Source organism: Mustela putorius, unplaced genomic scaffold (assembly GCF_011764305.1).
Source record: "Mustela putorius furo isolate JIRA1106 unplaced genomic scaffold, ASM1176430v1.1 tig00000196_pilon_pilon_pilon, whole genome shotgun sequence".
NCBI classification, from domain to species: domain Eukaryota; kingdom Metazoa; phylum Chordata; class Mammalia; order Carnivora; family Mustelidae; genus Mustela; species Mustela putorius.
This window is the reverse complement of record NW_025421310.1, coordinates 564,243-590,283: the sequence shown is the minus strand read 5'-3', so window position 1 is coordinate 590,283 and position 26,041 is coordinate 564,243. Positions and strand designations below refer to the sequence as shown.

General features: G+C 49.5%; 2 protein-coding genes across 4 annotated transcripts in view; one reads left to right on the top strand and one right to left on the bottom strand.

Moving 5' to 3' along the window:
* The window catches only part of FBXO17 (F-box protein 17), a 29,963-nt gene extending 5,957 nt beyond the window's left edge, over positions 1-24,006 (top strand). For both annotated transcript variants that reach the window (XM_004776203.3, XM_004776201.3), the window contains exons 2-6: positions 15,321-15,683; positions 16,453-16,564; positions 18,529-18,624; positions 19,426-19,561; positions 21,379-24,006. In XM_004776203.3, coding sequence (XP_004776260.1) covers positions 15,338-15,683; positions 16,453-16,564; positions 18,529-18,624; positions 19,426-19,561; positions 21,379-21,522 — 834 coding nt within the window. In that variant the 5' untranslated portion in view covers positions 15,321-15,337 and the 3' untranslated portion in view covers positions 21,523-24,006. The remainder of the gene's footprint in view (positions 1-15,320; positions 15,684-16,452; positions 16,565-18,528; positions 18,625-19,425; positions 19,562-21,378) is intronic.
* MRPS12 (mitochondrial ribosomal protein S12) lies at positions 23,095-25,999 on the bottom strand. Of its 2 annotated transcripts, none has more exons than XM_013047624.2 (3): positions 25,843-25,999; positions 25,464-25,531; positions 23,095-23,764 (listed from the first exon to the last, which is right to left on the bottom strand). In XM_013047624.2, the coding sequence occupies exons 2-3, from the start codon at positions 25,510-25,512 to the stop codon at positions 23,409-23,411; spliced, it is 405 nt and encodes a 134-aa protein (XP_012903078.1). In that variant the 5' UTR covers positions 25,513-25,531; positions 25,843-25,999; the 3' UTR covers positions 23,095-23,408. The 2 variants fall into 2 exon arrangements, with proteins under 2 accessions (XP_012903078.1, XP_004776257.1); XM_004776200.2 differs by having other exon boundaries at positions 25,768-25,844.
* Between the last annotated feature and the right edge of the window lie 42 nt (positions 26,000-26,041).

Sequence of the window (26,041 nt, the reverse complement as noted above, 5' to 3'; positions counted from 1 at the left end):
TTACCATATTTAAGTCTTATAGGCTTTCACTGTCGAGTTTCCAGGGTTTTTGTGACAGCTTTAGTGAGATGTAATTTACATACCATGAAAGTCAGCCCTTTAAAGTGTACAATTCGGTGATTTTTAGTGAATTTACAGGGCTGTGCAGCCATTGCCAGTTTTAAAGCGTTTCTGTCACCTCCAAAATATCCCCTGTGCCTATTTGTGGTCATTTCCCTGTTCCCAAGCCCAGCCCCAGGCAACTACTAATCTTTCTGTAACTTTAGGTATGTCATTTTTGGACAGTTCATATAAATACATCATACAGTATGTATTGGCTCTTTGGGTCGGGCTTTTTTCATTTAGCATGCTGTCTGGGGGTTCATTCATGTTGTTGCGTGTACCAGAACTCCATTCTTCTTCTTGCTGACCAGTGTTCCATTGTGTGGATGGACCACATTTTGTTTATCCATTCATCAGTTGATGAACCTTTGGATCGTTTCCAGTAGATAATGCTGCTATGAACGTATGCACAAGTCTTTGTGTGGACGTGTGTTTTTGCTTCCCCTAGGTAGGCAGTATAATGGTAGAATTGCTGGGTTTCATGGGAAGCTTATGTTTAACCTTTTTTTTAATGTTCGCTTTTTAAAGAATCTGCCCCCGCTGTTTTCCAAAGTGGTTGTACCATTTTACATTCCAACCAACGACATGTGGTGGCTCCGGTTTCTCCAGGTACTTGCCAATCTTTTGAACAATAGCCATTCTGGTGGGCATGAGATGGTATCTCATTGTGATTTTAATTTGCATTTCCTTGATGACTAATGACATTGAGCATCTTTTCATGTGCTTGTTAGTCATACGTTTATCTTTGGCAAAATGTCTCTTCAGATTTTTTGTCTATTTTTAAATTGGTTTGTTTGTCTTACTGTTGAATTTTAAGTGTTCTTTATATATTGTGGATATGAGTCCTTTATCAGGTATATAATTTGAAGGCATAGTCTGCCAATCTATAGCTTCTCTTTCCATTTTCTCAATGGTGCCTTTTGAAGTGTAAAAGTTTTCAATTTTGGAGATGTTTTATTAATCAGTTTTTTCCTTATATGGATCACACTTTTGGGCTCATAGCTAAGAAGTCTTTGCTTAACCAAGGTCATGAGATTTTTCCCCCTATTTTCTTCTAAAAATGTTATGGTTTTAACTCTTGCATTCAGGTGTATGGCTTATTTTGAGTTATTTGTATATGGTATGAGGTAGATGCCTAAACTCATCTTTTTCCATGCAGATTTCCTAGCACCTATGTTGAGAAGACAATCTTTATGCTAAGAGACTGGATCTTAAATGTTCTTACCACAAAAAAGAAATGATAATTAAGTGACATGATTAGAGGTGTTAGCTACTGCTGAAGTGGTAATCACACTGCAGTATATAAATGTATCAAATCAACACATACACCTTAAATTTACGCAATGTTATATGTCTGGTATATTTATATACATAGATACAATCTTTTTCTCCTGAAAATCAATAAACAGTTCTATCTAAGGTGAACACCCCTAGCTTCTAGGTCAAAGAGATTCTTTTTTTCTTGCACTTTATCAAACGAACATAACATGGATACAATTAGTGTATAGCATATTTGGACCATGACTTTCTTTTTCTTTTCTTTTTTTTTTTTTTTTTGAAGATTTTATTTATTTGAGAGACAGAGATCACAAGTAGGCAGAGAGGCAGGCAGAGAGAGGAGGAAGCAGGCCCCCCGCTGAGCAGAGAGCCCAACGTGGGGCTTGATCCCAGGACCCTGAGATCATGACCTGAGCCGAAGGCAGAGGCTTTAACCCACTGAGCCACCCAGGTGCCCCAGACCATGACTTTCTTAAGCAGTTTTTTGTTTTTCCTGCAGTTTGTCATAGCTTTAATTTTTCCTTTTTTTTTTTTTTTTTTTTTTTTTTTTTTTTTTAAAGTAATCTCTATACCAAATGTGGTGTCCGAACTCACCACCCTAAGATTGAGAGTTGCATGCTCTACTCACTGAACCAGCCAGGCAACCCTTTAGTTTTTCCCTTTCGAGAAAAGTATTTTCAAAAAAGAGAGAGAGAGAGAGAGTATTTTCCCTGTTTCTAACTTATCCAATCTATTTTTGGGAAATTTTTTTCTTCTAGAAGACATTCTTCCTTTTATAATATCCTGTTCTTACTGTGTTTTGAATATCTTCTCTAATCTAAGTATATTCAGGGCCAGCTACATAATTTGCAGGGCCCAGTGCAAAATGCATATGTGGGCCCCTTGTTTAAAAACGATTGAAAATATTTCATTGACGGGGCGCCTGGGTGGCTCAGTGGGTTAAGCCGCTGCCTTCGGCTCAGGTCATGATCTCAGGGTCCTGGGATCGAGTCCCGCATCTGGCTCTCTGCTCAGCAGGGAGCCTGCTTCCCTTCCTCTCTCTCTGTCTGCCTCTTGCCTGCTTGTGATCTCTCTCTGTCAAAGAAATAAATAAAATCTTTAAAAAAAAAAAAAAAAACCTTTAAAAAAAAAAAAGAAAATATTTCATTGACAACAGCAGAGCATTACAGCAGGCAAGGAACCCCTGCAGTGCAAAGCCATGGTTGACTGTGTAGGTCACATCCCTGTGAAGCCTAAAGCCAGCCTCGTGTACTAATTACCTTATGTCTTCCTTTGGCCCTCTGAACTGCTGTCTTTCCTCTGGGGTTCACTATAGTTCTGCCTGTTTACCGTAATACTTCTCTCTCAGGCTGCTCGTTTTCTTCAAGCATCTGGTGATCCTTGCTTGTCCAATCACATTTTCAGACAAACAAGGGGCTTTTTCAAAGTCACTGGTATGACGGGGCACCTGGCTGGTTCAGGTGGTAGAGCATGTGACTCTTGATCTTGGGGTTGTGAGTTCAAGCTCCGCATTGGATGTAGAGATTACTTAACAAAACAACAACAACAAATTTTTTTTTTTAAGTAACTGGTATGAAATTTGGGGCTGTTATAAATATAGTCCTGATTTCCCACTGACCTCTTTGTCCAGTTGAACAGATGACTGAGAACTCTATGTTTTGAGACAGCTCTTATTAGTGTTAGCATGGAGGAAGCCACTCTCTGCTGGGAGCTCAGTCCCAGGTGCCAAGATGGGAAGGGCTATACTCAGGGACACCAGCAGCCTGGGCACATCTCAGAGGCTTCATCTAGTTCCTTTAGAGAACTGTCATCCCGTATGGTTTTGTTTTTCTTGGGTGTGAATGTTGGGCAGCCTGAGATCTGTGTGGCAAAACATGAAAGTGGGAGGAGAGGGTGCAGGGATCCCCAAGGCACAGTTTTTTTTCAAAGATGGACTAACCTCTGTCCTCACTCTGCCCTCTCACTCCTGACCTGAATGCCTACCCCAGCCTGCCCACCCCCTGCCTTGGGACCCCTGACTGTGGGTCCAAAGCCTCTGGAGGTCCTTGAGGCTTCCTTTTCCCCACTTTTAGTTCAGTCCTAGCCCCGACACTTCTGTCTGCTTTCTGTCTTTCTGAAATCTAGTGACATTTCTTTCTGGTTGATGGGCTCCCTTCTGTTCACTTTGTTTTTTATGCCTTTGCTGTCCCTAGAGAGGATACCCTTTGAGAGGGAGATCAGACTACCCAGATTCCAATCCCCACCCCACTTCTGACTTCTGTGTGGCTTTATGTGAGTCATTTTGCCTCCCTGGGCCTCAGTTTCCTCATGGTATGTAGACCCGTTGGGATAAGACAGAAAAATGGCCACACTCATTCAGTTCCTGAGTCTGCAGATCGGTCTTCTCTGGGCCATACTGTGCTTTCATTTTTCTTCTTTTATGCATTGCTAATATTGAAAAGCTGGGTGAATCACATAAAAACCGGGATTTCCAGTTTCTATTGAAAAACTGCAAGATGTGGCCAAAGTGGGCCCATCTTCCTACTTGGTGGTAAATTCGCCAGAGCGAGTATTGGCACAGCCTTCAGGCGCGCTGCACCCTCTGATTTGCCGGCTTCCACCACTCCCTGTTTTCTTCCACTCAGTGGCCTCATTTAGGATTGCCTGTCTGTCGTCAGCATTTGAACTTGGTATTCCTGGGATGCTATTGACAGAGCCTCTAACACAGGACCAGGCACAATATGACTGTTATTATGAGGCCAGCCAGGGCTAGTGGTGTGAGTGAGGGCTCAAACCCAGCCCTTGTTCTGGTTGCCAGGCTAAGCTACCCCAGAGCTACATTCATCCAGCAGGGATGGTTTAAAAAAAAAAAAAAATTTACCCCAAACTGGGGCACCTGGGTGGCTCAGTCCATTGAGTGCCAGACTCTTGATCTCAGCTCAGGTCGTGATCTCGGGGTTGTGAGATTGAGCCCCAGTTCAGCCCAGTGGGGTGTCTGCTTCTTCCTCTCCCAGTGCCCCTCCCCCTGTTCATGCTTGCCTGCCTGTGTTCTCTCTCTGAAATAAATTTAAAAATTTTTAAAAATCTACCTAAGGGGCACCTGAGTGGCTCAGTGGGTTAAGCCTCTGCCTTCGTTCAGCTCAGGTCATGATCCCCGGTGCTGAGATAGAGCCCGGCATCTGGCTCTCTGCTCAGCAGGGAGTCTGCTTTCCCCTCTCCCACCCCGCCCCCCACCCCCCCTGCCTTTCTGCCTACTTGTGATCTCTGTCTGTCAAATAAATAAATAAAATCTTTAAAAAAGAAAAAACAATTCTACAGAGACTAATAAAAGCTAATATAGGCCCTGGTTATCAATAGCTCAGTCTGCCTGCTTGAAGGGGAAGCCACACTCAATCTTTGAACATGCAAATAATTCTAAAGAGCAAAGAATTTTGATCTTGTCTGACTGCTGATTCTTATGTAACCCATATGTTGCAGGTTAGAAACCACAGCAGCAGCACAATTCAAGAGCAGAGGCTTAAAATTAATAAGGGAAAATGTCAGGTAGAGGAAACTCTCCTGAAGGCATTATAAACAAGCCATTCTGTCAAAAATTAAAAAGACAGTTGACAATAGTGGGTGCTGGCAACGGCACGTCTCCTCCATTGTTGATGGGAAGGCAAATGGCACAACTGTGCTGAAAAAAATTACTTTGTGTTTTCTTATAAATATACACTTACTCTATGGTCCAACAATTTCAATCCTAGGTAGGATTGATTTCAATCCTACTCACAAAAAATGAAAACATATGTCCACACAAAAGCTTGTACACGAATGTTCATTGCAGTTTTATATATTTTTTTAGATTTTATTTATTTATTTGACATAGCAAGAACATAAGCAGAGGGAGAGGGAGAAGCAGGCTCCCCCCAACCCTGGCACGGAGCCCCGATCCCAGGACCCTGAGATCATGACCTGAGCTGAAGGCAGACATTTAACTGACTGAGCCACCCAGGCATCCCAACAGCTTTATTCATGGTAGCCCCAAGTGGGAAACAACCCAGTGTCCATTGTGGTGAATGAATAAACAGCTTGTGGTTTACCTGTTCAATGTAATAGTACTCAGCAATAAAAAGGATCAAACTCCTGGGCACCTGGGTGGCTCAGTAGGTTAAGCTCCTGCCTTTGGCTCGGGTCATGATCTCAAGGTCCTGGGATCAAGTCCCACATCGGGCTCTCTGCTCAGCAGGGAGCCTGCTTCCCCTCTCTCTCTTCGTACTTGTGATCTCTCTGTCTCTGTCAAATAAATAAAAATGTTTTAAAAAATAATAAAAAATTTAAAAAGGATCAAACTCCTGATTGATAAGTGCAACAGTGCGCGGGAATCACACAGACATTACCCAGAAGGAGAGAAGACACAGGAGCCTTGATTATATGTATCAGAGTCCAATCAGGAGACCAGAACCACGTAGTAATTTGGAGAGAGAATACTTACTATACAGAATTATTTTTCTTAAAGATTTTATTTATTTATTTGACAGACAAAGATCACAAGTAGGCAGAGAGGCAGGCAGAGAGAGAGGGGGAAGCAGGCTCCCCACTGAGCAGACAGCTTGATGTGGGGCTCTATCCCAGGACCCTAAGATCACAACCTGAGCCAAAGGCAGAGGCTTTAACCCACTGAGCCACCCAGGTGCCCCAAATATACAGAATTGTTAATTATAGCAGGGAGATAGCCACTAGAAATAGAGAATGCTAAGGAATATGGAAATAGACATAAGGAGCAACAGAGCTTGAGGAAGATGACAGTCCCAGACCCTGACCTCGTTTGAGCACTCTTGGAGGAGCCTCACAAAGGGCAAAGGAGTCCCTCTGGTGCTGCACCTTGAACTTTATGGAAATGCACCCGCTGGAACTTGCCAGAAGTCCATCCTCTGGAATGCTGGGGAAGGCAGTACACAAGGAAGGGGCTCACTCCGGGCTCTAGGAAACCGCCTGAGCTGGATGCAGCAAGGGGCTGGCTGCGGGGTGCCTCTGACTCTCTGACTGCCAGGCACTGGAGAGGCCTGCCTACTGCAGGAGGGGGGCCTGAGAAGCTTTCTGCCCTGGGGGAACCAAGGAACCAAATCTGGAAGCTGGAACCAAAAAAACCCCCAAAAAAACAAAACAAAAAAACCTTCCTGTAATGTTCCTCTGGCTCCCTCTACTGGACAGACTCAACATGTCAGCCGGCACAGGAAAAATATTTAAAAGGCCAGACTCCGCAGTTTGGCAACTTGGAACTGTCAGGCAGGCAATTAACGATTGGCACATTATAGGATTCCACTTATTCCATATTCCATCTATCCCAGAAAAGAATGATTACAGTGACAGAAAGCAGATTAGCGGTGGCCCTGGGGTGGAAATCGGTGGGTAGGAGGGACAGGGAAGGCATATCAGGCTAAAAAAATATATGTGGGTATTGTCACTGCCCTTCTTAGGAGTTAGGGTCCCTGTGTAATTATTTCAACTTTGAAAATTTTTATTATACAGTCACGGGGAGATAAAAGACCCACCTGTGGAAGATTCCGTGTCTGTAAAGCCTATCAGAATCCATTTGTGGAGGGCAAGGAGCCTCTGAGGGTTTTCAGGACGTGGGTCTGCTGCCCCCAGCAGGACAGGTGGTGGTCAGGCGCTCCCAACTAAAGGCAGACGATCTGGGTTCAAATGCTGATTCTGCCCTTTCCTGGGTATATTGTTTGCCTGATTCTGAAGTATCACTCCTCATAGTAAGTCTTCCGTGTTCGGTCTTCCATCTTCATAAAAGAAGTTAGTGAAATGACAAGTCAAGTACAAAAATGTATCCGTATCACAGCAAGTGAAAACATACACTGATAAATATATACGGGTTACCCGTAAGTTAGTCTAGTAGACTATGAGCTGATAAAATCAATAAAATGGTTTTTTTCCCATCAACTAAAAACTGCTAAAATTAATAAAGATGAAAACCCATTCAAATTAAGTCATAAAATCAATAAAGCCCGAATCAGGAGCCTTGAAGATGACATTCTACTATTTGGTCTGTGTCAGAAGTGTGCTGTAGCTGGAGAGACCGTTTGGATAGAGAGAAAAGCCTGCGGACCGAGACCCAGCTGTGCTGGCCCCCGGATGAGTCTTCTGGACCCAAGCGCTGGGAACCCCACCCCACCACTGCTTGAGGCCAAGTGCACACAAGCCCCAGAGAACGCTGACCCATGTGCCCTGGCAATTCCCAGAGCCAGAAGGAAAAAAAATCATAAAATAATGGTTATTGTGAGTATACTCCAGCAAAACACCGTGTCAATGGTATCATCACTGAGTCATGGAGATATTTTGGGGCAAAGTTTTCCAGTCACTATGGAAAGGTCTCTGGTCCTACACAATTTGAGGAACTGCTGGAGAAAGAGATAAGCTAGCTTACTCATTTCCAGGGGTGCCTTTATTTTGAATAGTGCCATATTTTGTTAGAGAACTCTGGGGAGGGCTTTCTGGACATCTTTTTGTTCCTTTCCATGGACTCCCATCTCTTTTTATTGTTACTGTTTTTTACTAAACCTTTTACAGAGGGGTACCTAAGCTGTATAGCCTGATGAATATTTACAAGTAAATACACACATATAGTCAGCCCTCAGGTCAGGAAACAGAAACAAAAATGCTTTCTACATGAGTATACCTCTGCCTGGTTAGATTTTTAAAAAGCTTTTATTTATTATTTATTTGACAGAGATTGAGAGCACAAACGGGGAAGAGGCAGGGAGAGGGAGAAGCAGGCTCCCTGTGGAGCAAAGAGCCAGATGTGGGACTTGATCCCATGACCCTGTGGTCATGACCTGAGCAGAAGGCAGATGCTTAACTGACTGAGCCACCCAGGAATTTTTTTTTAATAGATAATAGATAAATAGACTGAGCATCCCTAGAATTTTTTAATACATTTTTTCCTTAAGATTTCATTTATTTATTTGAGAGTGAGCATGGGAGAGGGGAGGGGCAGAGGGAGAGGGAGAAGAAAACTCCCCACTGAGCCCCAACTCGGGGCTCATCCCAGGACCCCAGGATCATGACCTGAACCAAAGGCAAATGCTTAACTGACTGAGCCATGCAGCCACCCTGTGCTTGGTTAGAATTTTTAATGCTGCCTGAAAGTCTCTTGGCAGAGAATTTTTTTTAAGATTTTATTTTTAAGTTATCTCTACACCCAATGTGAGGCTTGAACTCACAATCCTGAGATCAAAAGTCACACGCTCCAACTGAGCCACGTGGTCACCATGAAATAAGTCATCAGGTCATCAACCACAATCTCAAGATGCAAAAGATGCCAGAGATTTAAATAATTAAATAATACCAGAGAAATGTATTACACCAACAAAAATACCTATAGTCGGAATATCTGTAACGTGGAAGACATCCATGTCCATCAGCAGATAAATGAATAAGCAAAATGGAATATTATTCAGCCTCAAAAAGGAAGGGAATTCCGACACAGGCTACAGTAGGGATGAACCTTGAGGACATTATGCTAAGCGAATAGGCCAATCAAAAAAAGACAAAAGCCGTATGATTATTCCTCTTCTGTGAGTTACTTAGAGTAGCCCAAATCCTACAGACAAAAAGGAAGAGTGTGGTTATTAGGGGCAGGTGGGGAGGGGCGTGGAGAATGACTGATTTACTAGGTGAAAAGGTGGATGGTGCTGATGGTGCAGATGAATATATATATATTTTTTAAGATTTTATTTGTCAGAAATCACAAGTAGGCAGAGAGGCAGGCGGCCGGGGGGAAGCAGGCTCCCTGCTGAGCAGAGAGCCCAATGCAGGGCTTGATCCCAGGATCCCGAGATCATTACTTGAGCCAAAGGCAGAGGCTTAACCCACGGAGCCACCCAGGTGCCCCGCAGATGAATATATTTAAAACCACTGAACTGTACGCTTAAAATGCTTACGATGGTACATTTTTTTAAAAGATTTTATTTATTTACTTGAGAGACAGAGAGAGAGCACACACAAGCAGGGGGAAGGGTAGGGAGCGGGGAGCCCACCCCAGGGCTTCATCCCAGGAGCCTGAGCCAAAGGCGGATGCTTAACCAACTGAGCCGCCCAGGGGCCACTTAGGATAGTAAATTTTATGTTATGTTATGTTATGTTATGTTATGTTATGTTATGTTATGTTATGAATTTTACCACCAAAAAAAAATGGAGATAAAGAATTAGCTTTATGGAACAGGCAACAAATAAAAATAAAGTTGATTTTGGAATTTAAAAGTAATAATAAACCAGTGGTCAGTACTTAAAAGCGGCATGATTTGAAAACAATCAAAGAAACCAAAGAGGGCGCCTGGGTGGCTCAGTGGTTTAAGCCGCTGCCTTCGGCTCAGGTCATGATCTCGGGGTCCTGGGATCGAGTCCCACATCGGGCTCTCTGCTCGGCGGGGAGCCTGCTTCTCTCTCTCTCTCTCTCTCTCTCTCTCTCTCTCTGCCAGCCTCTCTGCCTACCTGTAATCTCTCTCTGTCAAATAAATAAATAAAATCTTTAAAAAAAAAAAAAAAAGAAACCAAAGAAACACGCTATTCCTGAATTACATCTCCTACGTTCAAAGGAGATAAATACATTTCATAGGCAGGATGTGGGTAGTCAGGATTTGAACCCAGATTGGTCTGCGCCTGCAGTCAGGAACACCCACTGTTTCTCCTCGGGGGCTTTTTTGGGATTTGAGGCAGGACATGCCCTGTGGAAGGTACCCATCCCACAACATGCGGGTCGCAGAGCCTGTCCCTTTTAGCTAGTGCTGCCTCACAGACTACTCAAAACACAGCAACCTAAAACTATAACCTTTATTTTATTATTTCATGCCTCTGGGGAATGGCTGGGCTCGGCTTTGCAGTTCTTAGGGGCTTGTGTACAGCGCCGTCTGACTGTGGCTGGGGTTGGGTCATTGGAAGGCTTATCCCCCACTGTGTCTAGCCCCTAGAATAGGACTCAAACAGCTGGGGCTCCCCAGGCACTTCTCTGCCTTCCCTGGGTCTCTTCAGACTTCAGACTCAGCCAGACTTCAGTGGTGACTGGGGCTGGGGTGTATGTGGTATGCGGTTTGCTTTGGCTTCTGAGAGCAGACTGTGGGCAGCTCTCCAGCTCCTCAGTTCAGGGACTTGACGTTGGTAGCTTGTGATCAGTCACGGTAGGTGTTTTTACCTAGATGTCAGCCAACGCTACGAACCCAGATTCTTTTTTTCTCCTGAAGAGTGAGCTGTTAAATGTTGAGCAGCACTCCACTGGACTCAGGGCTCCCATGGCACACATCCCGAGAGAGTCAGGTGGTGGCTGTTGGCTGTATCTTCTTCTGTGACCCAGCTTTAGAAATCCCTTAGCCATGTCACGTCTATGGCGCTCTGAAAGTTGAAGCGGTCACAAAGGTCTGTCGGCGTCAAGGAGAAGGGTGTGAGCAGTGGAGAGTGGTCAAGTCCTAGCAGACCATGTCAGATAGGCTATCTTATTATAGTTGCTTTGGTCAGCATAGCATCGTGGGTCCTAGAAACTGTATATCATTAGCACCCCCAGTCACTGTGCCAGCCAACAACATAGCTGCTCCCCCAAACACACACAGTCCCAGGCACTCGGACAGCAGGGCATGTCATGCCTTACCTGTCCCATACTGACCCAACCAGTGGTCAGCATTAAGCCGTGTGGACATGGTGGCCATGAGGCTTCTTATGGCCCTCAGCAGAGCATCCCAAACAAGGATTTTGTATATTCACGGCTCATAAGGTCCTTGTTCCCTGGTGAAGCCTGTCTGCTCTCATTTTGTAAGGGGCCACCCCAGCTCCAGAGATCCCTTGTTTGCCAGAAACAAGCACAGTCTTAAGGCAAGCCAAGCAAGGGAACCACACTCTGGTGAGTTTCATGTCCATGACAGGCAAACTGGTGGACTTACTATTAAATGGCAGCTAATTCCTAAGGCAATTAAGAAACCACTTGGCGGTGGGGGGGGGGGGGGGAAAGGTGGAAATCACACACTGCTTCTTAAAGCCTGTCTTATCACCAGTCACTCTGCATCAGGGTAAAGGGGGTATTCTGCATTTTGCCATGTCTGTGGATCACTAGCCTGATACAAGTTTCTTTCTTTCTTAGATTTATTTATTTATTTGAGAGAGAGAGAGAGCAAAAGCAGGAGGGGCAGAGGGAGAAAGAATCTCAAGTAGACTCCATTCTGAGAGCAGATCCCTGACACGGCTCGATCTCATGACCCTGAGATCATGACCTGAGCCAAAACCAAGGGACAGATGCTTAACTGACTGCGCCACCCAGGCGCCCCTTAACAAAACCTTATTCAGCTTATTTTAAAATAATAACAACTGTCATGAGTTGAGCACTTACAGACATTAGACAGCATAACAAGCATTAGATCATTGAAGTCTCTTAACCCAGGGCAGCCTCCTGTGATGGTTTTGCCCATTAAACAAGATGATGGGATTCCACGAGATGCCCCAGCTCTAATGCTTAACCCAGTGGCTTCATAAAGGCCCAATAAATGTCACCAGATGACAAAATTGTAGCTAAATGGCTGTTCATCATTCTTTTATGATGTGTAATAATAATAGCAACTAACAATTTAGTGTTCAATATTAATTAATATCCCTCTTATTTCTGAGACACCAGTGATTTTTCTTAAGTGCTTTTCAAATATTAACCCATTTTGTCCTTAAAACAACCCCATGCAGTAGGTACTGTTAACATCCTTGTTCTCAGAGCAAGGAGAGATTAAGGGACACGCCCTTGGTCATAGAACTAGCTAGAGGCAGGGCTGGAACTTGAACCCAAGCCGGCAGCATCCAGCCACAAGGCATTTTGCCAGGCCATTCCACCTCAGTGGGGAAGAAGAAATGAGTTTCTCACTAGGTCTGAGCCCAGTCACTGAGTTCTCCTTAAATAAAGATGTTTCACCTTTCTGTGCCTCAGTTTCCTCATCTGTGGAGTGGGTTTCTGACGTGATGATTTGTTGGTTCATTCACTTAACATCTCTTCATTGCACACTTATTATGTGTCGGACACTGGTGTGGACACTAGTACCCAGTATGCAAAGCAAGCAACAGACGTGTCCTCATGGTGAGGAGGTATGAAGTAGGCACCCAGCTGGCTGTTGGTAGAGCGTTTGACTCTTGATCTTGGGGTCATGAGTTTGAACCCCATGTTGGGTGTAGAGATTACTTTAAAATATTTTTTAGGGGGGTGTCTGGGTGGCTCAGTTGGTTAAAGCCTCTGCCTTCGGCTCAGGTCATGATCCCGGGGTCCTGGGATCGAGCCCCACATCGGGATCTCTGCTCAGCAGGGAGCCTGCTTCCCCCTCTCTCTCTGCCTGCCTCTGCCTACTTGTGATCTCTCTCTCTGTCCAATAAATAAATAAATAAAATATATTTTTTTAAAAAGGCATTAAGTAGGGCGCCTGGGTGGCTCAGTGGGTTAAGCCACTGCCTTCGGCTCAGATCATGATCTCAGGGTCCTGGGATCGAGTCCCGCATCGGGCTCTCTGCTCGGCAGGGAGCCTGCTTCCCTCTCTCTCTCTCTCTCTCTCTCTCTCTGCCTGCCTCTCCATCTACTTGTGATTTCTCTCTGTCAAATAAATAAATAAAATCTTTAAAAAAAAAAAGGCATTAAGTAAATTACATATACTTATGTGTGTGATGTATTAAGAGGTGATGAGAGCTTTAGGGAAATATACGGTAAGGAAAAGGGAAGGAAGAGTAGGGGGTGGTCATGAGGCCCTGAAATAGGGTGGTTAAAGATGGTCTCATGGAGAAGCTAACATCTGAACAAAGACTTGAAGTGTGGAGGTAAGCATAGAGCCTGTACAAAGTGTCCGAGGTGTGCAGGCTCGTATGGCTGGACAGAGCGGGTGATGGGGAGATGAGGGCAGGCAGGTGATGGGGACAGACTGTGTGGGGCCTTGTGGGCCACAGTGAGGACTCTGCCTTTATCCAGAGTGGGATGGCGGCCCCACCCCTGGGGTGGGGGGTTTCTGAGCAACACAGGGACAAGACCTGACTCAGGTGCTCATACTAGTGAGTTACTAGTAGCTACTAGTGAGTTACAGACGACTGGGGAAAGAAGCAGAAGGACAGTGATGGGCCACGAGGCAGGTGTATGAATGGGTGAGATCCCCAAGGGAGTGACTAGTGGTGGAGAATACAGGAACTTTAAACACCAGTCTCTCACATTGCCAGATCAGATAGAGGGTGAACAGCCAGAAACTCACTAGGAGCCACCAGGCAAATGAATGGAAGGGGTCCAGAGCATATCGTGGCTTGGAGCTAAGTGAAGTGGGAGTAAACTCAGTGCATCAGTGTCAAAGTGAGGACTGAACCCTGACTTTGACTTAGCACCTAAGGGGTTATTGGTTACCTTGACATTTCAGGGCAGGGGGCAGAGCCTGATTAGAGAAGGTTTAAGAGAGAACAGAAGGAGAAAATTTGGAGGCAGAGACTGGTGACAACTTTTTTGAAAAGTTTTACTGTAAAGAGGAGCAAAGAAATGGGGCCATAGCCGGAAGGGGAGATAAAATCAAGAGAGAGTTTGTTTTCACAGGGAGGGGATGATACCGTGTGGGCGGCTGAGAATGATCCAGAGCGGAGGTGGAATCCAAGGTGCAGGAGACAGCGAGAACTGTGAGACTGTGACCTGGAGTGGGCGGAAGGGGTGTGAGCAGGTCACACAGAGGGCTGACGTTTTCAGTGCAGTCACCGTGGGAAAGCACAGAGGCCCCAAAGCAGGTGGGTGGTAGACAGAGTGGGCACCTGTGAAAGTTCACTTCTCATCGCTTCTATTTTTTTTTTCTGCAAAATAAGAAGCAAAAGGAGAATGAAGAGGTGGAAGGGGGTGTGATGAGCTAGGGGTTGGGGGAGAAGGTGTGAAGGAGTTATCTAGAGAGAGGAGGAGCCTGTGGATAACACATATTATCTGATTGTCACAGAGCGACCTGGCTTGAGGGTCAAGTTCACAATCTGGAAGGGAGACCAGCCAATGGAATTGTGTGTTCTTCAGTCACCTTTAACTGGGTACTGGGCTGGATTGAACCAGGGTCACGTGTGGGAGGAAGCCAGTCTCGGGTACTGGAAGGAAGGAGATGGAGAGAAAAGGGGTGAGGAGTGGAGAGTGAGCTAGTGCCCTGAGATTGAGTTTCTCAAAGAGTCTGTGGTCACCAAGAAAAAGTCTAGGTGTGACCATGGAAGGGAAAGGCTGAGAGGAGAGGTCAGGGAGCAGAGAAGCAGGTGGCAGAAGGAAGGATCATCTGTCTGGATGTGGAATGTTGAGAAGAGCAGCCTGAGTGGCTGGGGGCCTAGAACTAAAATCATGAAGTGAGTAGTGAGCTGAATCAGCCGGTGATGCACAAGGCAGGGCAGTGACCCATCTACTCTGAGGACACAGCCATCATAGCTGGGGGAGTTTGGGGGAGGAGGGAAGAATGGTCTGGAGGCAGCACCAAGGAGCAAAGATTTAACCACTTGGAAGGGTGGGGAGTGAGGGTGGGGGAGGGCGGGGAACAGGACTGGGTTTTGGTTAAAGTGACAAGAATGTTCAGTGAAGAGATTTCATGAACTGAAGACAGTTCATGAGTTCCAAGGCCTGAGAGGTTGGGACAGGCTGGGGTATGGAGTGGTTTTTTTCTGTGCTCGCGGTCATATGTGTAGAGTGCTTAGCCTGACACAAGTGTACCGGCCTAATATGGAAGCCGGGGTTAGCAGTCCCCAGGGAGTCGTGGTTGGACCAGGGCCCCTCTGCTCGAGGGGGTAAGGTGAGAAGCCAGTCGCCTTCAGAGCCAAGTGGCAGTAACTAGGTGCCCAGTTTTCACGGGCCGTGGTAGTCCCGCGGTCCCCCACTGGAGCTGGTGGGGTCATGGTCAAGTCCCAGGGACCCTGTGTCCTGGAAGAGGTGAGAAAGGCCTAACTGCCCTGATCTGCTGACCCCTCTCAACCCGCAGGTCTCTGGCGGCCGGAGATGGGCGCCCGGCCCTCGCGGCGGCAGCTGCCCGCGGACCCGCCCCTAGCCTTGGACGCGCTGCCCCCGGAGCTGCTGGTGCAGGTGCTGAGCCACGTGCCGCCGCGCGCCCTGGTGACGCGCTGCCGCGCAGTGTGCCGCGCCTGGCGCGACGTGGTGGACGGGCCCACCGTGTGGCTGCTGCAGCTGGCCCGCGACCGCAGCGCCGAGGGCCGCGCACTCTACGCGGTGGCCCAGCGCTGCCCGCCCAACGGCGAGGACGAGGAGTTCCCGCTCTGCGCCCTGGCGCGCTACTGCCTGCGCGCGCCCCTAGGCCGCAACCTCATCTTCAACTCCTGCGGAGAGCGTGCGTACGGGGGCGGGGCCGGGTAGACCCAAGTGTTGTGTGGGATGGGGCGTCGGGCCAGGCAGGCCAGGGCAGGAACCAAGGGGGCGTGGCCGAGGGAAGAGGCTCCTGTGAAACTTGCAGGCGGGTCTCGGAAAGAGATGGACTGGGTGGGCGGGGCCAGGTGATGTAGGCTGTGGAGGACGACGACGTGGACGGGCGACCCAGAGCTGGACGAGCCAAGGACCGTGGCAGGAATGACCCAGACTGGGACTGTAGACTCAGTGAGCCGGGCTAAGGAGGAAGGAGTCAGGAAAGGTTGGGGAAAAGCTGAGCAGGCGCTGGGGGGGGGGGGGGGCGGAGCTTGCATAGAACTATGATGAAGCCGTCCTGAGGGCCCGTGAGGAGGGAAAAACAGAGCGAGTGAGCGGGCCCAGGACGGGAGACAGAGGGCTTTTGTAGGAGGGGGTGGGGCCATGATGGCACGAGCCCGGGGCGGAACCAAGGAGAAGCCGAGCAGATGGAGGGAGCTGAATGGAGAGCTGGGGGCGGGGCCGAGTGGAGCTGAAGAGAAGCTGAGTGGATGAGCAGGGCTGAGCGACGCCGGTGTGGGGTGGGACGAGGAGTGCCGGCGGCCGGGAGGCGGGCCCGGGGTGTGTGTGAAGAAACCGGGGGAGGAGCGCGGGAAGGAGGAGTTTGTGGGCGGGGCAAGCTGGATGGTGGGCGGGCTGTCAGCTGGGCGAGCTGCATGCAGGTGAATCCCTTGTCTTCGGGCGTGTTGTACCCACAGAGGGCTTCAGAGGCTGGGAGGTGGAGCACGGCGGGAACGGCTGGGCCGTGGAGAAGAACCTAACGCTGGTGCCGGGGGCTCCTTCCCAGACCTGCTTCGTGACTTCTTTCCAGTGAGTTGCCCTTGAGCCCAGGGGCAAGGGCCCGGAGGAGGGAGAGGGGCCCTACCCTCCGTCCTCATCCTCACCCGCACTCACTTTCACCCTCTCCTTCCCTCATTCATTTATTCAGTGAGCCAGATAGTTGTCAAATATCTGTTGAGGGCCTGCCAGCTACCAGGCATTGTTTTTTGTTTTTAAAGATTTTATTTATTTATTTGACAGAGAGAAATCACAAGTAGATGGAGGGGCAGGCAGAGAGAGAGAGAGGGAAGCAGGCTCCCTGCTGAGCAGAGAGCCCGATGCAGGACTCGATCCTAGGACCCTGAGATCATGATCTGAGCCGAAGGCAGCGGCTTAACCCAGGGAGCCCCCTAGGCGCCCCCCAGGCACTGTTTTATATGCCAGAGATACTGGGCAAATTCAGAAATGGGGAATTCCGAAAGGGGCGGGGCGAGACATTAAACACATAAACAGTAAAATAATGAGGACAACAAAACAACAAACCTTTAGAGGACTTACATATAACTGCTTTACATATAACTCTTTGAATCCTGGCAACAGCCCTGTGACATGGATAGCCTTATCTCCATTTGTTAATAGGAAACAGGCACAAAGGGTAGCCAACACCAATAAATGGTGGCGCTGGGATTTGAACCCAGGTAATCTGGCTCCAGAGCTTCTGACTGTGACAAATTCCATGAAGACATCAGAACAGCTGACGGATTGATTGATTCTCTTTATTCTCATACTCCATACCCATCGTCCTCCTCCCTCCATGTTCAACCTATACCCATTGTCCTCACTCCCTCCCCCCATGTTCAACCATTCCCCTGTGGCATTATCCAACTTTCTAGTAGTTGCAGTATATTAGGAGTGGAAGTGATGTCTCACTGACGTTTTAATTTGCATGTTTCGATTTACTAATAATAAAGCATCTCTTCGCGTGCTTGTTAGATTTTTGCATTCCCTCTTTTGGAAATCGCCCATTCATATTTTCTATTAGGGTTGATGTCTCATTCTTGATGATATACAAGAATTCCTTGTGTATCTTAGATGTTAGCCCTTTATCCATCCTGGACACTGGGAATCTCCGCCTCTACCATCTGTATTAACTGTGTCCATGGTGTTCTTCGTCATTTTCCTATGCTCAAATTCTTCTTTGCTTTGGAGATTGCTTTTGAAATTCTGCGTGAAAAAATCCTTCCCTACCCTTAGATCCTAACAGTATTTTCTCATAATCTCTTCCAGTAACTTCACAGTTTTATCCTTCACATTTAGATCTTTAGATGGCATATTCAAATCAGGGGAGAAGCACTGTTTACAAAAGTGAGGGCAGACCATAAGGGATACTCCATGAACCCCAGGCTAGCAATGGTGAGGGAAAGGGTCATTACCAGGCTGGAGACCTGACAAGGATAAGGGGAGGAAGCAGTTCCTGAACCATAGACAGGGAAGGCTGTGAGGAGAGGGGCACACGGAGCTGTGCCCTTTCGTGGAGAGACACAGCAGTCCTACGCTGATCCCTTGGGAGGGAGCTGGGAGGCTAAATAACCCGGTTTTACTCTCCTCTCACCCTTCACTCTCCTGTTAGGGCTCCCATTGGCTGACCCAGCAGGAAGGGGAGGGCAGGGGAAACTACAGGCAGTTCAACCTTAGCCTTTGGGCCTCTGCACTTTATTAAGAGGCTCCAGAACTCCCTGCTCAGTGTGGGCCTCCATTTGTACTCATGTTCCAGTCCCCACAAATACTAGAGACATACAGGTCAGCCTCCTGGAGCCCAGAGCCTGGTGGAGAATGGGGGAGGGATGGGAGAGGCCAGTGGGCATGCCTGGCCCATCCTACATCTTGTCCAGTAGAGCAAACCCTGAGGGGCTGCTGCTTCAGACAGGGTTGTGGAGGGAGGGGGGCTTCTTGGAGGATGTGATTTCTGGGCTGTGGCTTTCTGCCTTATCCCTACACCATCTTCCCCTTCCCAGATGGTGCTTCAAGAGGCAGCTTGTAGACTTGGTGATGGAGGGGGTGTGGCAGGAGCTGCTGGACAGTGCCCAGATCGAGATCTGTGTGGCCGACTGGTGAGTCAATAATGGCAGCCCGCCCCCAGCACCATCAGGGCCGGCAGCCGTGCTGCAGAAGGGGTTCCTCCGAGCCCTCATCAACCCCCTCGCCTGGCCATGGCTACAGTGTGGTGAGGCTGACGGGGGAGGGGATGCTCTCACAGTTGTAGAAGCTGGGAGGGCAGAGATTTGATGAACCCAGAGCCCCCCGCTCTGCACTCTTCCCTCTCCCCCTTCAGCAGGCCCCAGGGCTGCTGACATGGAGGCCACTGATTGGCTTGGTCTGAAACAAGGCGCCCCAAGTCACCCATGCCACCCTCATCACCCACATTCAGCATGGAGCCTAAGGGCCTGTGGACACCCAAGTCCTAAGGAAGGGTCGGAGCACTGTGCTCTGAGAACTGGGACTCAGAGGGGCAGAGTTGGCACCAGGCACAGGTTCCAGAGCGCCTGGTTCCTTCACAAAGCGCCCAGGCTCCTCCTTCAAGCTCTTCCTGCTCCACACAAAGTCCAGTTTCTTCCTGGAGGCTCTGGCTCCTCCACCAAGATACCTAGCCTCCTCCTCTTCAGGGTTGTGGTTCCTCCCCCAACACCATACTCCTCCCCCTCCATACACACACATCCAAGCCCAAGCCCCTAGAAGCCACCCCAGGAGTACCCAGTCTCCTCCCCCTCCCCACAAATTCCCAGGCCCTGACTTCTCTATACACAGTGTGGGGTGTGTGACAAGTGCAGGGAGACTTGGCCCTCAGCCTTCCTTCTCCCATCCCCATGACCGGGCGCGTGGCGAGGGCATCAGGGCTCACTACTACCTGACAGGTGGGGTGCCCGAGAAAACTGTGGCTGCATCTACCGTCTCCGGGTCCGCCTCCTGGATGTGCACGAAAACGAAGTGGTCAAGTTCTCGGCCTCACCCAACCCAGTTCTTCAGTGGACGGAGAGAGGCTGTCGACAGGTGGGTCCATCCAGCCTGTCTTCCAGACACACCCCAACTTCCACCTGCTCGGATTCCCTTCTCAGCCCTCCTCGTGGCTGAAGGTCTCCAACAATAAACGCAAACAATCACGGAGCCCTTACTTCGCTCCGGGTGCTCTTCTGAGAGATTTCACCAGCTAATTCATTTCATTAGCGGAGCACCTACTGTGTGCTGCGCACTGCCCTAAGGGCTTGGGATGCAGGGGTAAATCAAAGTCCTTGCCTCTATCCCCATTCTAGAGTCAAGGAAACTGAGGCATACAAGCTTAAGTGCTGGCCTCAAGTCCCACTAAAGCACACAGGGCTCCAGTCACACCCAGGCTGGCTCCCAAGCCTGTGCTGTGAGTCATCACCCCTGTTATCAAAGTCACCTTTGTGGGGCTCCGTCAGTTAAGCGTCTGACTCGATCTGAGCTTGGGTCATGATGTCAGGGTCCTGATGGAGCCTGCTGTTGGAAGCTGCTTATGATTCTCTCTCTCTGCCCTCCCCGCCTCCCACTTGGCAGTGACCTCTTAAAAAAAAAAAAAAATCAAAACTTTGAAGTGGCTTTCTTGTTTCTTCTCCTGATCTTCTCTCTATCCCTCCCTCCCCACCCAACACACATCCAGAAAGATCCCTTTGAAAAGTGAGTCAGATCACAAGCCTCCCTTGCTTGGAACTCTCCTAGGGCTACATCTCAGAGGAAAAGCCAAAGTTTTATCAGGTAGCTATAAAAAGGGATGAAGTGTGAATCCATGTCCAACATGGTGAACCCTGACAATGGGATGCTAAGTGAAAAGAGGCTAGGCACAAAAGGCTACACGCTGTAGGACTGCATTTATGGGAAATGTCCAGAAGCAGCAAAGACAGAGAGAGAAAGCAGATAGAGGAGTGGTTGTTAAGACTAGGGGGAGGGAGGAATTGGAAGTGACAGCTAACAGATTTGAGGCTTTTTTCTGGGGTGATGGAAATGTTCCAGAATTGGAGAGTTGGTCATAGTAGCATGACATTGTGAAAATACTAAAAACCATGAAATTGTACAGTTTTAAATGGTACATTTTTTAGGCGAGTATTATCTCAATTTTTTAAAAATGTTCCAAAGCATAAGAAAAGCTGGAAGCCAAAGTCCTTCCATGGCCCACGAGGCCCCCGTCATCTGCCCTTTACCTCCCAGACACCGCCTTCTGTTCTCTCTGCTCCAGGCACACTTCTACCTCAGGGCCTTTGCATTGACTGCTTCTCTGTTTTGCTTTGTTTTGTTTTTAAGGGAGAAAGTTTTTGTTTTTTAAAGATTTTATTTATTTGTCAGAGAGAGAGAGAGAGAGAGAGAGAGCAAGCACAAGCAGGGGTGGGGTAGAGGGAGAAGCAGGCTCCCTGCCAAGCAGAGAGCCTGACACGGGGCTCCATCCCAGGACCCCGGGATCATGACCTAAGCTGAAGGCAGATGCTTTACCAGCTGAGCCCCCCAGAGGTCCCAAGACTTCCTCTGTTTGGAACACTCTTCATCCCAATCCCCACATGGCTTCCTCCCCTCCCTCAGGTCTGTGCTCAGATGTTGCCTCAGTGGTGCCCTTGTTCGCTCACTGTACAATCCCACCCCCTTGCCCCTTACCCCCTCAAACTGTCCTCAGTGTCTGAGTCCCCTGCTAGAGCAGCCGCTTCCCCTGGCCAGGGCCTTTCTGCTTTCCTCACTGCTGTATCCCCAGTGCCTAGAGCAGGGCCTGGTATGTCACTGGTCCTTGGGGAGTGCCTGTTGAGGGGGTGGAGGAAGGGAAGGGCCCACAGGCCCTCAACCTCCCACTCTCTTTTCCCATGCAGGTGTCGCATGTCTTCACCAACTTTGGCAAGGGCATCCGCTACGTGTCATTTGAGCAGTATGGGAGGGACACGCGTTCCTGGGTGGGGCACTATGGCGCCCTGGTGACCCACTCCAGTGTGAGGGTCAGGATCCGCCTGTCCTAGCCAACTGATCCAGCCTTCCAGAAAGTACTGCCATCTGGGCATCATCAGTCAAGGGCAGTTTTGAGGCTGGGAGCCCAGCTGGGAGCCGGGTGCCCGTGGACAAGTGGGTGTCCCATGTGGCCCCTTCCCGGCGGCCCTCTGGGGAACCCCACTCACTGCTGTTTCAGCATGGTGCCCACACGCTGTACAAGAAACCAGGGATCCAACCAGGCTGCTCACCACTTTCCCAGCTTCCCAGGGTGGGAGAACTTACTCCCAGAGTAACTCAGAGATGTTTACTTTTCTTGCAAATTGTTTTCTTACACGTGTGGATGTCAGTTGGCGGACTGAGTCACAAGACAAAGGCCAAACCAGGATTTTTAACCATGGGGGAAAGTCGCTGATCACCCGGGACGGTGACTCCTGACCACATGTTTGCAGAGTAAGCTAGCAGGGAGCAGACCTTAGGTGGGGCAGTCTGTCCTTGAGGTCACCAACAGGGGCATCAAAAGGAACCGTTTCCTTAGTCTTCAGAGTCCCTGGGACTCAGCTGTGAGGCTTGTGTGACCTTCTCTAGCACCACCCATCAGCGCCTGCCCTTTGGGCCTGGCTGGTACCGTTTCTATCAGAATTCCTAAGTCCCTGCTGATCCACAAACCACGTCCCCTGCCCCACCTCCTGTCCCTACCTCATGGGAAGCTCCCCTCCTGCTGGCCAACAGACTCCTTTTCTCTACTCCCTTGCATTCAGGCTCCAAGAGCAAGGTGTGCCACAGGGGAAAGCACTCGGGCCTGCCTCCCTAGTGTCTCCTGCTCTCTCCCTGGCTGGGCACAGCCAACCAATAAAATCGGTGCTAAATGTGAAACAAGGGGGGACTTCGGTCTGTAATCAATGAACTGTCTGCCCCCAGCCCTGACCCTAAAAGGGCCCGTGTGAGGTTTCTGATCATGAGAAATTTAGGAGGTATGCTAAGCTCCGTGCGGGTGATGGAGGGCAGGCCCTGTTATTTATTTGGCCCAGGAGGAAACAGGCTCAGAGTTTAAATGTCACCTGGCCAGTAGGCAGAAAAGGCAGGACTTGCACAGAACCCAGTGATGGAAGGACGGCTCTCAAATCTTAAAATCTAAGCCCATCATCAGGCAAGGTCAGTATTATTTCAGTGCCATTTACCAAGGGAGGAAACTGAGGCAGAACAAAGACAGAGAGTCAGGATTTGGACCCAGGTGTGTGTGGGTCTGAAAATAACCGAGAGGAGCAGCTCCCAGGCGGCCAGCAGCACACCTGCTCTGAGCCTCCCAACACCCCGGCACAGATGAGGAAACCGGACAGCCGGGCTGTCCTTGCCCAGATCCTCGGCCCGTGGGAAAGGGAAAAGGGCCTCAGAGCCACCTAGCAGACTCTAGAGTTCCCCCAAAGAGTAGCCATTGGCAGGTGTTCTACACTCAGGACCTCGGATTTCATCTTCACCAAACCCAACAAGGGGGATATTGTGAGTAGGGCTATTTTCTGGAGGAAACAGGCCCATTGGGGATGTCTGTGGCTAATAGCACACAGAGGACAAATACAGGAAGGGTCACACCACAACCAGGGAAGTAGGGGGGCGGTCTGTGTGTTTATTGCCACCCCTTCCCAGCAGATGGCAATACAGGGCCCTGTCCCAGCAGAAGAGGTCCTTTGAGCCCACGCTCTACACACAGAAGGCAAGGGTGTGGACAGAGGGGGGCTTTTACTAACTCCACCCAGAAGCCCTGTGGGCAAGCAGTGTTCCCGGTGGAAGAGGCAAAGGCAGAATTTGCACCCAGGACCAGGTACTTCTAGAGCTGGAAGAGCTTCCCAAGGATATCACAGGCACCCAGAGAGGAAGGTTCTGGTTCCGAGGAAACCCCAGCCCACTGCGGCCCTGCCAGTCACTTCTTCTTCTGCACGTGGCCACAGTCGTACTTGCCACGCACAACAGTGAGCTTCACGCCAGGCAGGTCCTGGGTGCGGCCGCCCTGCACCAGCACGACATGGTGCTCCTGCAGGCTGTGGCCCTCCCCGGGGATGAAGCACACGGCCTCTCGGCCAGTGCTGAGCCGCACGCGGCAGCACTTGCGGTTGGCTGAGTTGGGTTTCTTGGGCTTTCGGATGAACGTGCGCAACACCACTCCCTTCAGCTGTGGCCGGCCGGCCGTGGGGCCTAGAGGTGGAGGCGGCCTCTTGGGAAGCCCTCGGCGGTGCATCTGGTTCAGGGTGGCCATGGGCCGGGTGGCCAGGGCTAGGCCTGGAGACACACAACCGGGAGGAGAGGCTGTTATCCCAGCAAATGGTTAAGAGTTCTAGGCACAAGTTCCAAGCACTTTCCCAGGATGTACTTGTTTCCGTCTGGGGGTAGTCACAAATAAGAGTAATAACACCTACATGTCAGGTTCTGTTTTAAACATTTAATGTGAATTAGCTCCTTTTATTCTGCAAGGAAGGCACTGACTTTTGCAAACAATAATAAAAGCAAACAGATTCACACCACGTCATGGACTGGTCTATGCCCTGTACCTATGTGAACTCGCCTCATCTCTACAGCAACCCAATGGGGTGTTCGGGGGAGGTGTCCCTCCTCTACCCCCCACGAGCAGATGATGTCCCCCAAACTGTTACAGACCCTTTCCTCCCTCCTGCACTGCATCCCTTTAGTCCTGTCCAGACTCATCTACCGAGCCCTCCTTCTCCCTCCTATAGTCTGGTCCCCACACCCAGCCAGAGGGACCCTGTGGACACGGGGGTCAAATCAGGAACCCCCTCCCCTGCTCAGAGCCCTCTCTCCTGCGGTGCCATCTGACTTAGGGAAAAGCCAAAGACCTTTCCGTGACCCATGAGGCCCCAGGTGCTCTGCCCCCATCACTTCCCTGACCTCCTCTCCCTACTTGCCCCCTTGCTCATCGTGCTCCAGCTGGTGTCCCCAGACACAGCAACAGAAAGGGGACCAGTGTGGCTGCAGTGGACTAAGAAGGACAGTTCAAGGAGGGAATATATTTCCAAGGCAGACTGACAAGATTTGCTCATGGACAGGATGTTAAGATGGTGCCACCATCTTGAGCAAACATTTACCTACCATCTTGGCCCCCAAAATGGAAGCACAACGGTGACAGAGATGACCCTAGACATACCCTCTTGGAGCTCCCAATTCAAGGCTCTAGGTTCATCACCTTCCTGTCACTATTGCAGATGCCCTTTTACACCCAAACTTTACACTCCCTCTCTATCCAGGGTGGGTCCTGGCTGTACTATCTATTTCCGTGTTACGTTACATGTCAAGTTACAGCAGAATCCTCAAAGGGGTGAGACGTTGCTAGAAGCTTCTTCCTAGTGGTATGCCCTTGAGCAAGACTCTGCCTTGGTGCCTCAGGGTCCTCACCGCATCACAGGCACCAGAGTCACACCTCCCCCTTGAGTATGGTGTATGAGAGGTTATGGTGAGAGATGCGCCTCAAGCTAGCCCAGAATTCCCTGGCAGGGCACAAGCCTGTCACGGGATCCTTAAGTGAGTGGCAACCAGAAAGTGCTTAATAAAAGTCTGCAGAGTGAGTGACTGAGATACTTCGCAAAGGGCCTGGCCATGAGAAGCACGTGAGGTCTGCAGAACCCATAAAGACAAATAAAGCATCCCTCTCCTTGCCTGGCGCACACTAAGGTCAATCCTTTGCTTGGATGTCTCACCCACCGGAGATTATTTATTAAGTATTTGCTGAAGAGATCAGAAACTGACCCAAACTCCCGGTACCCACCTGACGATGCATAGTCGCCCCCAAGGCAACGACTTCCCACCTCTTGCCCTTGCAGCCCGAGCTCCGCTAAAACCCACCGTGCATTCGTGCCTCCCAAACTTAAAACCCCGATTCCCCCCAGGGCTGCGGCAGAGGCAGACAAGTCCCAGCGGGGATAACCCTCCTACAGCGGCGTCTCTGCAGCTCAAGTCCCCAACTTACCATAATTTAGGGACGTGCTGAGGCCACGGAGAAGGCCGGACCAGAACATCCCGCCGCCTGAAGGGTCCCTGTGTTAGGGGATGAGAGAATCAGGAAGGAAAAGGGGGAAATGGCCGGAGCCGGGGAAGGGCCCCGCTTCTCCCCATCCCGCCCTCAGAGCCTGCAGATTAAGTCCAAGGAATTTCCTCTGACAGTCTGACTACAATCCTTCACGCTGCGGCCAGAAATTCTCCCCGTAAATTAAGTTTCGCTCTGAGTAGGCTCTCGGGCACCTAGCAACCTCCCTCCCCCACCCCCGGCATACTGGAGGACAAAAGAAACTGAGGACAGGGCCAGGGAGATTTGGGGAACCCGAGGATTTCTTATCAACTTCACTGACCCTAGCAGGGTCCGCAGACACGCTGAACCGGCTTCAAGCCACTTCCGGAGGTCATCCCGCAGGGATTGGCTGGATCTGCCTCTCGTGCACTGAAGGGGCGGGACACAAACAACGATTGGTCAAAGACAGAGTCAATCTCGGTCAACTTTTCTAGTCGGACTGCGTTTGAGGCACGAGAGGCGCGGCTGCTTTGCAATTG